Source organism: Lepeophtheirus salmonis, chromosome 6 (assembly GCF_016086655.4).
Source record: "Lepeophtheirus salmonis chromosome 6, UVic_Lsal_1.4, whole genome shotgun sequence".
NCBI lineage: Eukaryota > Metazoa > Arthropoda > Copepoda > Siphonostomatoida > Caligidae > Lepeophtheirus > Lepeophtheirus salmonis.
The window spans coordinates 29,146,329-29,163,254 of record NC_052136.2 but is presented as its reverse complement, the minus strand read 5'-3'; the positions used below and the strand labels follow the sequence as shown (position 1 = coordinate 29,163,254).

At 31.4% G+C, this 16,926-nt stretch overlaps 1 protein-coding gene across 1 annotated transcript; it reads right to left on the bottom strand.

The window, feature by feature from the left end:
- Positions 1–15,431: 15,431 nt before the first annotated feature.
- Positions 15,432–16,707, bottom strand: LOC121120841 (uncharacterized). The gene is made up of 2 exons (XM_071889254.1): positions 16,559–16,707; positions 15,432–16,444 (listed from the first exon to the last, which is right to left on the bottom strand). Exon 2 carries the CDS (start codon positions 16,263–16,265, stop codon positions 15,537–15,539), a length of 729 nt encoding a protein of 242 aa, XP_071745355.1. The 5' UTR covers positions 16,266–16,444; positions 16,559–16,707; the 3' UTR covers positions 15,432–15,536.
- Positions 16,708–16,926: the final 219 nt, after the last annotated feature.

The window sequence follows — 16,926 nt, the reverse complement described above, 5'->3', positions numbered from 1 at the left end:
TTTATAATTACATAAATATATACATAATTCTTTTCTATTTTGTTGCCATAACATGAGATTAAAGATTTTGTTAGGTGGTTTTCTTTGTTTAATTTATCTGCCATAAGAAATGGAAGTATATTCCTCATTAAGGAGAGAAATCTTCATCAAAAGGAAATAAATGTATATTGATTACAAAAGGATTTCGATCGGAAGTTTGACATAGTAAGGCTGTCGTAGATAAAAAAATCTTCAGTCCGTGGCTATGAACATCATTTATGGGCGGTAAAGGGTAAAAACAAAGATATACCTTAAGATACGAACAAATAACATAATATTTGATTCTTATTATGGTAAGAGATGGTTCAGAGTTGTTGACGGAATGCAAGATCCACTTCAAAATTAATTTTGTTTGGATATTTCTTTTAGGATAAATGGATTTGACTTATGAGCTACATCGAGGATCCAATTAAAATCGTATGACAAAGTATTGCTGTACATATATTATTGTATATCTATAATGTAGTTGAATAGCCCCTAGAGCTCCCTCTATCCTATCAAAACCTAACAGGATCTCAAATTTTAAGTCAAAAAATTTACATTACTCCGTGGTATCATTTCTTTGTGCTTCAACTTTGCATTGAACTTGGATTTTTTCCTCCGCCAAAGAAGTTGAACCGAGGTTATGTTTTGGCTTCTGTTTTTTTTTTCTTAGTCACCAAGATTACGGCAAAATTTAACGATGGGTTTTGATAAAACTTGATACGTAGATTTTATAAGGTTACATTAAGAAACCATTAAATTATAAGACGTCAAGGTAACACAAAACGTAAAAAAAATGCATAATTGACCATAACTTTGGAAAAATAGAGATACAGGACTCTATTTGAGTTTAGGAAGAGGTTTTACGTTCTACCGAGTGGTCATTTCAGTTCACATTGATCCTCATTCATAAGTATCCATCAAAACTCTCTTGGGGTTTGCCAAGATACTCGCGTCATGTACTGCAAACAAGTCGTGTCGGTTGTTAAACAGACCAAACTATATTTAGGCAAATATTAATCACGCGTTCTTCGTTTTACAACTTGATTTATAGCTTGGGATCAACTAATTAAGCTTCCATACCAAAATATTAACAAAAACTAGTCTATGCTAATGAGACTACCAACACATCAACAGAGAAAAACTATCATCCTGAATTTTGATAGGTTTCAAAAAGTCTACTGAGCTAAGCTCATATTTTGTCTCGTGTCATTGTTAAGGATAGTATTTTTTAGAGAAAATTTACAGTTTGATTCTCCTTGCAATCTACAAAAGTCCCATTAACAGTCATTATTATTCTACCTTTGTTGTTCCAGATTGCGTGAATAATTGAACATAATTTGGATAAGAGTAAATCTTTGTTTGTTTCATTATAATAATAGCTGTCTTGTCGCTTCTCTCTTTAGACAAGGCTCTTTCCCCCTCCCCCTTTTTTTTTTTTGATAGCTTTCTGGACAATCTGGTGTGACACCCCGACATCTCTTGCATGGCCCCTCATAGACTTGAGGGGATTCGCATTGGGTGTTTTCTTTAACTCATAAGGGTACAATTTGACCTTTTTGACAGAGTCCTTCTTCCTCTTCTACGTTTTGGACTTGATGAAGGAGTAGATGATGGTCCTGGAGACGCCTCACTATTTGGAGTGTGCGAATGGAAATTACTGTTTATTTAGAAGAGACAGAGATTAATTGAGCAAAATACAAACTGTAAATAATAATAACTTTAATCTTTAAAAAACATGGATTTATAAAGTGATTCACAAACTTGCTTGACTGCCTCGACAATATAGCAAATGTAGTGCAGGTTACAGTTAAAATGAAAGGGAACGAGGGCGGGGGGATTGTTAGACATAAAAAAAGGAGATTAAATATGATAAGAAAAAGATGCGTATTAAAGAATGAATCAGAGATAAGTTACAAATCTAGTTCGTGTTTCCACCCATACCATACGCACAATAATAGAGGGATAAGTAAGGTATACAGGGGTGCAGTGCACCGACACGCTCTCACACCCACACAAATAAGAGGGATACAAAATTCTTCCGAGAATCAATTCATCTTTACATACGAGCGTTTATATTTTTTTCTAATCTTAACATACACTGTAAATGCATACGAATTATGATATTGATCAGAGAGTAAGCACAAAAACAGTGCTGCATATTCGATGCTCCATGTACACACCTGGAATATGTCAGACAAACGACTACATTGTTATTTATTAGATTAAAAATATTTATATGATTTACATGATGGATCACTATATAAAGTTGAACCTGTATACACGTCTGATGCTATATGCACACAACTGCAATAGATCATGAATACAACTACATTTTTATTTCTTAGACCAAAATATGTTTATGATATACATCAGAAAGCACTAGATACAATCTACTCCGTGATTGTTTTTCATACATTCATACATACAAACTTTTTTTTATTAATATAGGTACCACTTCCCAACTTTGAAATTGAATTTTAATGTCTCAAAAATTAAAAGGATCAATTATGTTCTTCTATGTTAAATTCTTAGTGAAGCAAACTTTTGTCGTGACAAATATCTTATATTTGAGCCATTTCGTACTCAATTTGGAGTCACCAGGTGTCTTCTTGAGCTCCAATGAGCTACAAATTTCAATTATTTATCCATTTTATTGTGCAACATCAAATTTTACGCAGATATTGTTTCATTTATTTGACTTACTTTGTTAAACCCGTATATTTATATAAATTGAATACAAAATGTATTTTCTAAAATTCATCTAAATTACTTTCCTATACATTATTGTAATTTGAAAAAAAGAATAATATTTTTAAAATACAGTTTGAAGGAAACAAGATTTAAACAAAAAATCACTCCATATTTACATCGGTATTTGGATATTCAAATGTCTTTAAGTCTTTCGTAGACATTGCTATTTATTAGAGAGAATGACAGTAGACATAATTGAGATAGATATAGACTGCGGTCCTAAAATTCTATTCTCTTGGGTATTTCCCCTTATTGATTTGGTTGCAGTTATGAAATCACAAATAATAACAAGCAATGAAATAAGTGGACTACAGTCAACAGCTGACTGAATTCTATCTCCAGTCCTTCTCTCTAGTAATCTTTAAAACATAGGATTGGAACCAATAGTTCATCGATTCAAGTTGATATACGATTTAGACACCACTCAGTCTCGTAATCACTATTTGAATTCAGTAATTTTTTACAATTTTGACAGATTTTTTTTATTAATGGCAAATTTGACTTTTTTGAAAAGAGTCGACAAAATATTATTTGGGAAAAAACGGGATTGTTTTAATAATAATAACTGTTTTTCTTCTTGACAAATTTTACGTCACGGTTTTATTCAGGATGGGGTTTACACCCCCTCACGAACCTTTATTAGGTAGATGAAAATTACTATTTGAAAAATTATTGGTGACTGAGCTCCACGTGGCACCGATTATTACGATCATAATTTACTCCAATACCGGTTGGTCCATTGAAATCTAAACACTTACTAATTCAATAATTAATGAAGGTTGAGTGATATAAATTAATTAATATTTCGATACATTAAAACGTAAACAATTAGTTACAAAACAAAACAAACCTGAGCTCGTTAGCTACGTACTAGTCAAGAAAATGACACTTGAACGTGATCGACAAATCTCCATTCTCGTACTTATTGACAAGGTACGTCTCCAGGACTATCGTCTACTCCGTCAGCAAGTCTAAAACATTGGAAAGGAAGAAGGGCACTGTAACAAATGGCTAACTGGACCGGTATGAGTTTTAAAAAAAATACCCCAGGCCAATCCCCTCAAGTCCATGAGGTTCCATTCAAGAGATCTTGGGTTTTCACACCAGACTCAAGAGAACTATCAAAAAAGATAGAAAGAGATGGAAAGAGTTTTGTGGGGGTTGAGAGGCCACTTTTGATATCTCTCTTTTTTTTTTACACTTTTGGCTCCCCTCTACAGCCCTGATGCCCACCCTTCAACTTTGTGTACAGATCGAGGAGGGGAAGTCTTGCAGTGTTCGTAACCAAATAACTAGACCTTCCAAGCCACTTTGAGAGAGCACTTGGACACTATAACAAAGAACTACATTTGCGGCGTGTGCCGGGGTTTCTGCCGCCTAGAAGCCATTAATGCCACTTAGGACGGCTACATTAATGATTAAGAGAGTTCAGACATATATATATTTATAGTATTAATTTTGTTAAAATTCTCTTGTTAATTAATAAATTATATCCGGCTAAAGTTTAAAATTCAAAGTGTTTGAATTTTAATAGACCTCTCAGTATCTTATGTTATCAGAGCTCTAAATTCTTACCCAATGATCTTGAGACTCACGCATTTCCATCCAATCTCATGCTTTCCACCACACATTTGATTGGGGTACGTAAAGCTCATTTATGAAACATAACAAAAAAGGTAAAGGGGTATTTATTCCTTTTTTTTTAATCTAACATTAGGGTGATCATATATCGATTTCTTGGACAGAACAGTGTAAGTTTTACAAAATGATATTTTGAAATGAACAAAATTAAAAATAATGTGTTGTTATTTTTGCAATATACGTTTTGAATCTATTTGGTGCCACTATCAAGACATTAACTACCTTGGTAATAGTATTTCAACAAAGTGTCACCAATGGCCCGCAATAATTAAAAGAATAAAGCGGCATTTTATAAGAAATACCTTATCATTACTCAAAAATGCATTTGGTTATTTCCTGCACACACCTTAAATTTATGGAAGTCTTTAAAAAAAGCTTAATAACTGTGTTCTGTGCAATACACGCAAAATTGAAAAGTGAAGATTGGCATTCCACGAGGAAGATATAGTAGTATCAAAATAGTAGACGAGACTTTCAAGCCTCATCTAGTTACATTTAAGGTCAGAACAAGGTCATATGTTATGTATAATGGCAGCAGTTAAGACAGAAAGTATTACAGTTAATAACTCCCTTAACCTAGCTTGAATTCATTTTGTTGAAGTAATGACGTCAATGGGGGCAGGCAGGATAATATACATAGCTTCCTATACAAAAAGAAAAAAAGTTCTTTGTTTAAAAAAGCGAAATACAGACAGCTGACAATAGATGCCCTTCGACTAGCTAAAGCAGTACTAGCTATCACTTATTATCAAATAATAATATATGAAAATTTCTTTCCTCCCCTCAAAAAGCGCTCCTTTTGTATTACACAAATTAAAAAAAATTGGCGCGTACGCCATTACAAAACTCTCTCTTCTTCTTCTTCTTCTTAGTGATTCATTTTGGAATACAGACAGACACTACATTACAAGTAACATTATTTCCTCTTTTTCACTACGCCTCATTATTTGGTAAGGGTACCAAGTGGAGCGCACTTATATATTTTTGAAAGTATCGCCTTCTTTCTCTCTCTTTCTTTGTTTCTACATTTATGTACAAATCTAACGATATCAAATCCTTATTTTTACACAAGTCAAAATATATCAAATTACAATTCCTTGTGTAGTTAGCATCAAAATGCCAAACTTTTTAAAAACTACACTAATTGATGTCGAATATAAATATATTATGCCTTTCAATTGAATATTTATATTATTATTTTACAATACATATTTGGAAACCTGCAAGTAATTCACATATTTCTAAGATCAATGTCGTGGCTGTCAATATGGTCTACTAATTATGCATAATTCTTTTAGTCCTTCTCACTGACGTCACAAATTGCATTATTATTGAAGGAAATCCCATCCTTGGGGCTCATAGTTTATACTTTTACTACATAAAATGAACAAATTTCAAAATAATCTTGATGAAACTTCATTAAATGGCTTTAAGAATACATAAAAAAGTCTTAGCATCTGCATTGAATACTATTTTATGCTTATGATAAACCTTGACATTTCAATGACATTAAAGTAACATGCACTGATAATTCTTAAATATGGTTCGATTTGTACAGTTTTTTTGATTAAGGACGATAAAAGTAGGATAATTAGGGAAAACCATCTGATTCTTGTCATTTAATAATTAGTTTTTTATTTACAATATGGAAATAAAATTGTATAACGGTATTATAATAAATTTTAATACAATTTTGGTCTGATATATAATAAAACTATATTTTATTTTATTGTATTTTTTATGAAACGTAAGGTTTAATGTACATATTTCTATTAACCTTGGTTTGTTCCATTTTGATATTCAATAGTTCACAATTTTCCTTAATATTAATGAAAAAAGGGGCTTTATAGTGATAAAACTTGGTTGTTGAGGCACTAAAATGGCCAAAATCAGCAATGCTGACATCTCATGAAAATGTTTTATAGTATTATAATAATTATGACCATATATTGGATTTTTGTTGTTAACTGTTGTTTATTTTTGGGTTTTACCTCATTTTGAAGTGTCCCCTTTCTATATAGGTTTGGTTAGGGAAACTATGTAAAGTCAGTATATTTCCCTTATTATCCATTGAGTTATTTACAAAATCGTTATCAAAACGAATCCTCTCCATATGGATAATGTTTTAATATGAAATATTCATAATTTTTATGTCTTTTTTTAAAAATATAATTGTTTCATATCCCAATTTCCTGGAATTATTTCCTTTTATTTCATTTAGTATTGTTTTTCAATTTTTATACATTAAATAATTAATTAATAATTTTTTATGAATAATCAAAATAAGGTCGGCCTATGTACAACACAAAAGATACCTATGGGCTATAAATGTTATGCTGGTATAATAAAGAGCATTTGAATGTCGTAATAAATTTCATCATAATTGAAGGATACCCCATCTTGGAGGGTCATAATTGATATTTTTAATAGATAAAATGAACAAATTTCCAAATAATCTTGATGAAACTTCATTAAATCGCTTCATGAATAAAAAATAACTGAAAAATAGCGTCGATGCTAATGATACACAGTTATATTTGAATATAATCAATGTAACATGTACTGAAGATCCTTAAAAAGGGTTAGATTTGTACATTTTTTTTTACTTTATGATTGATTAGAGACGATAAAAACAGGATAATTAGAGAAAAATTTATCATTCTTTCCATTACAATAGTTAATTTGTTTTCTTCAATACGGAAATAAGATTGTATAACGATGTAATAATACATTTTAGGGTTATATATATATATAATAAAGCAAGGGAATTGAGCGATAAATTTGTTATATACAGTAAGGTTTAAGTCCTCCAATTTCGTGTTCTCCTTTTGACATCCAATAGTTCAATATTTTACATAAAATAAATGGAAAAAGGGTTTTTATAATTATATAACTTGCTTGTTTAGGATCTCAAAATGGACGACATTATAATTGTGACGTCAGATGATAACAAACAATAATTGTAGTGTTCTCAATTATAAGTTATTTTAGTTTTACAAGTTTGAAAAAAATGACATACTGTCAAATCTGTTTTCCTTTTTGGACGCTTGTTCTAAAAATATACTCTTTTCCCCAAAATACAAATAAAGATGGTCTAAATAGAGGTTAAAGTTTTGAACTTTAACCTCTGAATATACAGATTTATCACTTCTGATTATTCAAAACCCTCATCAACTAAATAAAAATAATATATCATATAACATAATCAATCTATTTTTTTTTTTGTAATTATTATGTAATTCAGAGCACGAGTTGTGAAGAAAGGTTGGTTGAGTTATTACTCCATAAATGTTGCGTAATTATTTGTCAAGGCACTTTCCTAAGATAAACATTATTTATTTGCCAATAATCATCTACATGAACAAAAAAAAAAATGAATTGCACTATATTATAATAAATCAACATGTGTTTACTCAGCCCACATATACAGAAAGAATATTGGTGATTTTTATGTTTTCATGTTCCAATTTTTTGTCTGAATAGTAAAAATCAGGTTTGTGAACATTTGCAAAATTTCCTGGGGTTCAGCGGAACGCAAGTTCAATGAACGGAATGATATTTAAAAAAGAAGTTAAACACTAAAAAAGGGATTTTAGTGTTCCGTTCCACTAATTTTTATGCCATTTACCCTTAAAATTGAAATCACTTGCATGATCAGTGTTTTCACTAAATAATAATAATATAAAAAATAGTTTATATCAAGGGGAGCCAAGTAATTTTGCCTTAAACTATTTTGCCTCGGGACATTTTGCTTTAAACCATATCAATTTTTGGTTAAAATTGATGTTCCTTTGGAATTATTTTTTTACATTATTATCATGACAATGTAAGTGCTCACATTTCGACTAAAGCAAAGATTTTTTGGCTAGTCAAAACATCGAAATGATGGGGCATCTACCGTCGTGACCGGTATTTTTGTCCCTAACATTTTCGCCCCTATATTTTTTGTCCCTACATTTTTTCCACTGTAATTTTTTCTCGAGGAGATTTTGTCGCATGGCATCTTCGCTTCTTTTTTATGTTTTTCTATTATTGGTTCGAACTTAGCTGTTGTATCTCGATCAGATAAATTAATTATATAGCTAGGAGAAGAAGAAAAAAGGAACAATGATAAAGAAGTAATCTGTAATTTCGTGCTGTTTATATATTTAATATTATAGGAAGGAGTAAGAAATCATAGTCTTACCCCTAGTTGAGGCTTGAAGAAATGAAAAAAACTCAATCGATAGAAAGAAAGGAATATTTATTGATGAATCTTCTTGTCCGAAGATGGTGGGTAGCCTCATATTTATCTACCGTATCTACTTTTACTATCAACGAGATTAAATAGCTCACGAAGTTACATCTCTTTTCTTGGATTAATCCCACTTGGCCTTAGTCTGGAGCACTATATATATGGAGAGAGTACGTCTTTTCAGAAAATACATAGGTTGACATAAACAATCATCTTTAGGATATCTACATTGCATTGAAAACTGCTTTATTTGTTAAAAGATTATAGGTAATAATCAATTTAATTATTCGATTAAACGACTTTATATTTGCCAATCTATCTCATTTATTCATGGACAACATTCGTTTGCCAAGAGGAATCCATATATTTGCCTTCTTACCTCTTTATTCGACTGGCTCTCATCCTCATTTAATATTTTAGATGATGACCTTAAAGAAGTTCAACCCTCGGAGTATGCTTTTTAGTGACGAAGGGCTGACTCACGAAGAAATGGAAGAGCTCATATCGTTTCGTATCGTGATCTTTCATGTCTCACATGAATGTATATAATATAGACTTTAATCAATTCATGAATTACTTCTTGAACTAAGAGGATTAACTAAAGGAATGATCGATAAAGTCTTAAATAAATAATAATTGTTTCCTCCAGTTAAGGACTTGTGTAAGGATTATGTGTTTACTATTATTCAAAAAACATTACATTTCATAATTTTACAGACCTATTTAATTAGAGAATAATAATCACGTTATTACATACAAAAAAGTGTAGTTATTATGTGTATATCAGAATATTGAGCCATTTAGAAACATAATTAAATTATTATCATATTTTACCGTATTATTTAAAAAATAATTTATTTGATATTGTATGTAACTGTAAGGAACTAAATAAATATTCTCTTTTAATTTGATTAAAGCTATTAATTTTGTGATATATATTTTTTAAAAGGCTCTTTTCTTTGACGGATTTACTTGACTATTATTTTTCAAGGGTTGATTTTTGGCGAACAAATTAAACATTTGTAGGAATTATATCCAAGAAGTTACTGAAATGGTCACCGTTTTCAAATTTTGATTTCATTATCCACGTTACATTATCTTTGATAATTGTATTCATTGTTGCAGAAAACATCCTCCTTTTAGGAATTGGAGGCAAGAGACATCAGTTTTACTTTAGCCTCACAAACTTTAGATTTAGACTTGTACTTATGTTACGCAAAGATAACACTTGTAACAAATGATTTTGAGCTTCAAAAATTCGATAATATTCAAAATTTAAGGATAATTTGTTCTTGAAACGCTAAAGCTGGAAACAACAATGTCGAACCGAGACTGCAATATATTGCTTATCCGCCTCGGTTCTTGTGTTTTTTTCCTATAAAGAATATATAAATAAAATATAATATAAGTATAAAAAATAAATTATCTTTAATCAATATGTCAATTTTCCGAGTTTTTGTTTGCAATTGCAGTGTTTTTCAATGTGTGTTTTTTTTTTACGTTGCCCGAGTTATACAGTTTCATCTGAGTTCCAAATAGATAAGGGCTTCCTATGGATAAGTGGTTTGAGGCACCAGAAGGTGTAAGTAAAAAAGGGAAAGAGTGGGGTAGATTATGGATCCAGGTCCGTTACTAAGCTTGTCGGTTCCCTATAATATGATAACTATAATATTTCTTAAGCCAGGGTTTCCCAAACTTTATTAGTATGTTTTTAGCTGAGGCCCCATTTATACGAAACATATGTATTTTTTATGTGTAGACTGAAAGCAATCCTCATTTTTTCATCTTTCTCCCAATTCAAACGTATGCAAAAATGTATTGGTCTTTATATAGAACATTTGGAAAAGCAATATAGCCAATTCCACCAGTAACTATTTGTTTTTTCATTATTATGTCAGAAATATAAATAACAAACCTACATATGATTGTATTCCATATCCTGAGGGCGGCTGTACGTGGGGATGGAGGGACTGTTGTCGCCCAAATCAGAGATTTTTTTTTTTGTATTTTACCTGATTTTTTTTCCGTCAGGATGAAAATTTTTAACTTTTTTCAAAAATTTCCAAAAACCATACCCCCTTCAAAATATAATGCTACAGGGGCCTCTCAATCTCAATGCAGGAGTCATGAAATAAAAGCACTTTCTCTGGTATTTTGCTCTCCGTATTTGATAGTCTTCCATGGACAATACAACTTGTGTCGAAAATGGTTATGCTGTTACCCAGGCTCAAGCTTGAAAAGCTGAAAAGTAAATTTTTCCGTTTGGAACTAAAGAATGAGGATGCATTACAGAGGGAAAGAAGAAGTTGGAGCTTTTGTCCATATTAAAAGCTTATATCGAGGATTGGGATATGATCCTATGTAGAGTTGTATTGGGCCTTATATATGATGAAGGACCACAATCCATTCCGATCCCATCCAGTCCAATCTCACATGTTGGTCATTAAAAAAGCTAAAATCGATCCCTCATTAAATTATTTGAGTGTATTTTTGCTTTTTTAATCCTTCAATTATAAAATAGAATAGACAGGTCCTAAGACTGGTCTGAAACGAATAAATAAGGACCAACACCTCACTGATCACAAGTCCTTTGATTATACTACTAATGATAAAAGAGACTGACACCTTTTATTAGACGCGTATTTTTCCTAAGAAGATTTAATAATGAATCCAAGGAGTGATTAAAGACTCTACACATTATTGATTTATCAATGAACATTTTTTATTAATAAGCTTGATCATTCTATAAACAAAACTTTTTGAATTATTCTTTCTTCATACACATCTGGTTAACAAAATCCTTTAAACATTTTTTTTTTTAAAAGTTTATTTATAAAAATGGAATAAATTGTTTTCTACAGAAAAGTAAAAAAAAAAAAACTTTTTTATTTTTACCTTGCTCGAAAAGTGATTACATTTCAATATGTATAATTACTACAGGGTATTCAAAAAAAATATTTCTATGGGTATTCTAACCAAGGATTGAATAATGTTGTGGAACAGTTGTTGTATTTTTTAGGGAGAAGGTGTTGGACTTTTTTGACAATTTTGATATATATATATATATTTATTTATTTTTAAATACCATATATGACAAATAAATTTAATAAAAAATGACAATAGACAAAAATAGACATAATTTATTTTATAAACTTTTTGACAGATAACATTTTTTTAAAATGGTTATTGAAGAAAGAAAAATTGATAAAACAATATGAGAAATATATATATTTTTTTTGCGGATCTTTTTTCAAAAAATCGCGAGGAAAAATAATAATTTCATCCCTTCCTGATTTTGTAAATTTTCCCACTGATAAAGTTCCTAAATCGAATTTAGATTTGGAGACTGGCTTGGCGACCTCATGACCTTAATTTGTTTCTTCTTGAGCCACTACTTCGTTACCCTGGATGTACATTTTGAGTCATTGTCGTGCTATTATATAGTCCATTTTCATCGCTCTGCTATGAAGGATGGAGTTTGTCTTCCAAAATTTCCCAGCAGATCATCCTCTATTCAAAAAAGAAAAAAATAATAATTTAAATTGTGCCATCAAAACTTAGATAATGATGAATGAACATAATTTCTTATAAGTCTCTTTGGGATCATTTTAAAAAGTTTTCCTCGGAGATAGTGATCCATAAAAACATATGCCTAGGGAGGGGGGCTAGAGGGTCTATATCAAGGAATATTTGATTAATACTGTAACTTCTAATTTTTTTTTCTGGATTAAAAATTTGTACGCCAAAGTAAGACAAAATTTTTATTTCTTTTCCACAAAAAAAAGTTATTCGACTCAAATTATTCAGCAAAGGATAAATTAAATTTTTTTTCGAAATTTATAACAAACAAACAAGTCATTTGTTTGCATAAAATGCACTCCGCATCGAGAGGTGTAGGTGCCTCATATCATTTAGCCACATATTTTAAGGGTCGAACTCAAAAAAGTTTAGGAACCACTCAAATATTCGAGGATATGAGAAGTCGTCCTTTCCCCTTAGCGGTGATAGGTGATTAAATTCATAGTAAATTCATTCCCTGCAAAATTAATCCCCGGACATTTAGTTCCCATTTTGAAGGAGGTTATTTAGTGACGTCAACGGGCTTTTGTGTCTAAACTATTTAGAAGTTTTTGTGTAAGGCTGTAGAGGCAGGGGAGGGCAGCTGGTAATGGAGATGAGTGGTGAGCCTTCGATGACGTGTGATAGATGGGATACGAATAAGAATTATTTATTGCGTGTATACCTGGGAAAATAGAATAAGAAGAAGTGTAATGCTGGGATTGGCTACTATTTCCCAAGGTATAAATATTATCTGCAGATCGGGATACTCACTATTAAGACGCCATGACGTCATTTCTCATCCATAAACATCATATATAATTCATATAATCTCCAATCTATCACTAGTCACCACTCATCTCCAGTGCCGACTGCCCAGCTCTCCCTCTACAGCCCTACACAAAAACTACTAAATAGTTTAGAAAGAAAAAAGGGATGACGTCACTGAATATCCCCCTTCAAAGTGGGAATGAAATGTTTGGAGAGGAATTTTACAGGGAATGAATTTAACAGGAATGAAAAGACAGTGAATAAATTTACCGGAAATGACATTTCCGGTACACACCCTTTATCAGAGAAACACCCTCAAAACCTAATGATTTAAATCCTATGCCTAAGGGTGGGGCTGTACTCTTGGGATTATACTCAGCATTTTTCTTATACCAAACAATTTTTTATATCATATAATGCTAAAAATTAATCCACCATTAAAATTACAGACCTTTCTTTACTTTTGTCAGTTGTGGCAAAATTACAAAAACGTCAAGGATCAAATATTTATTTTATCCATGTATCTTTTCTGAACCTGTACTTTTTTTAATAAATGCTGAGGTGTCCACAGGGGTTGGATGAAGAGGCTGTATCTTGAGAGAAGAACTTTGTTTAAAAATGGAATTTCTTTGAATATGTATGTATATATTCCTTGAATTTCTTAATTTTCTATCGAATTTGCAACCATTTAGTTTATGGCTACCTATAAAATATTCCTTGAAGAATAGGAGCATGAAACTCTCAAAACTCTTGGGCACATCCCTATTAGCAAGTGCTACATATAAATAGCGAGACTTTGAATTTTAAATATCAACATAATATAATTTATTAATTAACAATATAATTTCAACAAAATGAATACTATAAATAGATACGGGTCTGAGCTCTCTTAATAATTAATGTAGCCACCATTAGTGGCAATGATGGCTTCCAGAAAGGAGCAGAAGGCCTGGCACCCACTGCGGATGCAGTCCTCTGTCATGGCTTCCCGGTACTAGCTGGCAGTGACTTTGAGGGTATTGGTATTTGGATTATGGATACTGTATGCCTTCCACCTGACATCCATAATCTACTCCACCCCTTCCCTCTTTTATTTAGACTATCCAGGGCCTAAAACCACTTTTTTCTCAACCGTAAGGACTTTATTTATATATATTTAGAGATACAAAAATAGAAATAAACACATAAAAGGAAATTTACGTTTGTATCAAAAATATCATTCAACAATATGTATAGTTAAAAATTAATTTCCTTCTAAAAGACCTAAAAACTCAAAACAATCAAAATAATAAATACGACGTTTCACTTAATCACACATATATTTACATAAACAAACACTGTTACACAATGTACTTAACAAAAAAAAAAAAAAAAAAACAGCATAACTAACAACTTAAATGAATAATAAAAATAAAAATCCAACTCAATCCATATTTTCTTTGTTATTCTTCTTATATTGCCAAATAATCATCCTAAGAGTACATTTATACCTAAGTGATATGGATGGAAAATATCTAATGAATTCAGCGGCATAATTCCACGATGAGTTTTCGATTTGGGAATTCTGAGGCACAAGGCAACGTATCTAGCTGCAGCCGAAATTAAGATAGTCTTTAGATTTCTTCGGTCCAAAAATCACTTTTCAAAATTCTTAAGAAATTCTTAGCTATTTAGAACTCAGATAATACTCTATCACTCTGGTGACGTAAAAAATCATTGGAAAACCCTGCAATTGCACTATAAAAAAAGACTCAGAAAACTGACTTATTGATTAAAAGTAATTTATTTTTTTATAATAGCGCTTGAAGGGCACAATCTTGCTTAAAAATTCATTTTTGCGGGAAGAAATTGTTGACTTCTTGAACCTTGGCGTTATTTTTAGTTTATCACGCAACCTACAAAATAAAAAAGGGGGTAAGAGACTAAAATGAATTGGTAATAGTTAGTTCTCATCCATGGAATTAATATTGAACAATCTTTGGGAATTGTTCACAGTTTAACACAAGTAAATTCATAAAATGAATGTTCAAAATACGGATTAGGAGGAAAAAATCAACAACAGCAGATTACAGAATTGACAAATTCGGCCCAGACAAATTGACAAATTTAGCCCTCCCCAAATAAAAGAATATTTGCTTTTTACTAGAAAATTTAATATTTGATTGATTTTTTAAAAATTTAATATTTAAATTTTTTTTCCAAAAATTATAATATTTGAAATTAATTTTTATAAATTTTTTGTGAATATCTGCGAATTTTTAAAATACTTTCCGAAAAGAATTTAATATTTGAACTTTTTTCGAAGAAATTTAATATTTAAATTTTTTTTGAATAGCTTCAGAATTTATATATATATATATAATCCTGTGGACGCCCTGATAAATGAGTTTGTATAAAGAAATTAGAACCTTGCCATCTTCGAGTTATAAGGTTTGAAAAACGACAATGAGAGTCTTGTTTGATTAATTTATATTACTCATGAGATCTTTGGAAATTGTACATACAATTAATATATAGGTTATAAAGGTTTTCATAATGAATAATTATTAAATTACAATTATTGACATTCAAATGACTGCTTCGGCATCGCGGAATTATAATAACAGTTCATATAAGACTGTTCATTGTAACAAGGATATGATGATCCTTCTTGCTGGAAGTGTTGATCCTGGGATCCCTGCGTTTGATGCTGCTGTTGCCAGTAATACTCATTTCCAACGGCATATTCTTGGTTGTCAAAATTCGATTGGAAATAAGGTCGATTAGAATAGGATTCACTTTGAATAGGATTGTTCATATCTGATGAGGGTTGGGAGTAGGGAAAGGCAACGTCCTCGTTGACATAGCTGTAATTAGTAGTAGAGTTGTTGGAAGAGGAAGGGTATGAGTATAAGTGGTCATTGGAAGGATTCGAGCAATCATACCAATTACTCTGATCGCATGGATACTTGGAGTAATCATCATAAATGATGGGATCATTGTTCATCTCGACATACATCTCATCATTTATTATAGGCCCTGTCTGCAAACTCATTTCATACTCCTGGAAAGGCTTTCCAGGTTTGTTACTCGAGTCAATACTCTGATCATCTCGTTGACCAGCCTCATCTCCACCTACCCACGCATCCGTCTCTTCAAGTAATTCTTCATCTTCCTCGTCCTCATTTGAGTCGTGACCATGATCCCCGCTACAACCACCTCCACCGGAGGATGAAGACCCCTTACTCCCACCTCCATTATAACCTCCTGGAGTGTTTGAGGAGCTTGATTGACGTTTATGCTTCATGCGTCGATTTTGAAACCAAACTTTGACTTGTCTTTCACTAAGATCCAATGAAGCTGCTATTTCGATACGCCTTGGCCGACAAAGATATTTGTTAAAGTGAAATTCTTTCTCAAGTTCAAGTAGCTGTGTGTTTGTATAGGCAGTTCGAAGTCGGCGAGGAACGCCATTCGAGTCGGAAACTGAAATGTAAATAGGAAAATCAAATTAGTAACATCATATATGTGATGAGTTAAAATTAAAAGAATCTTAAACAAAAATTAAGTCGAGAAAAAGTGTTCAAATAATTTTTTTACCGCCTATAATTTTTTCATAGTCGTATTTCTGTCAATATTTGAAATGTATTTAAATGTATGGTATTTTGTTAATACACCCAAAAAATGTGACTTATACCGAGTGATCCATTAAAATCTTAACACTTTGACTTTAAACTTCAACAAGATACAATTGATTAATTAACAATATAATTTCAACAAAATTAATGCTATAAATTGCGTGCGCGGAAAACTATCCTGGAGAAAATTGCCATAGTGGAAAATTGCCAGTTAGGAAACTTGCCCGTATTTTTTTCAAACTTCATAATGAATAATAACGCATTATATTTGCTTAATATTATTTACTACAAATATCTTAACATATTTGTTTGTTCCCTCCCCAAAGGGAG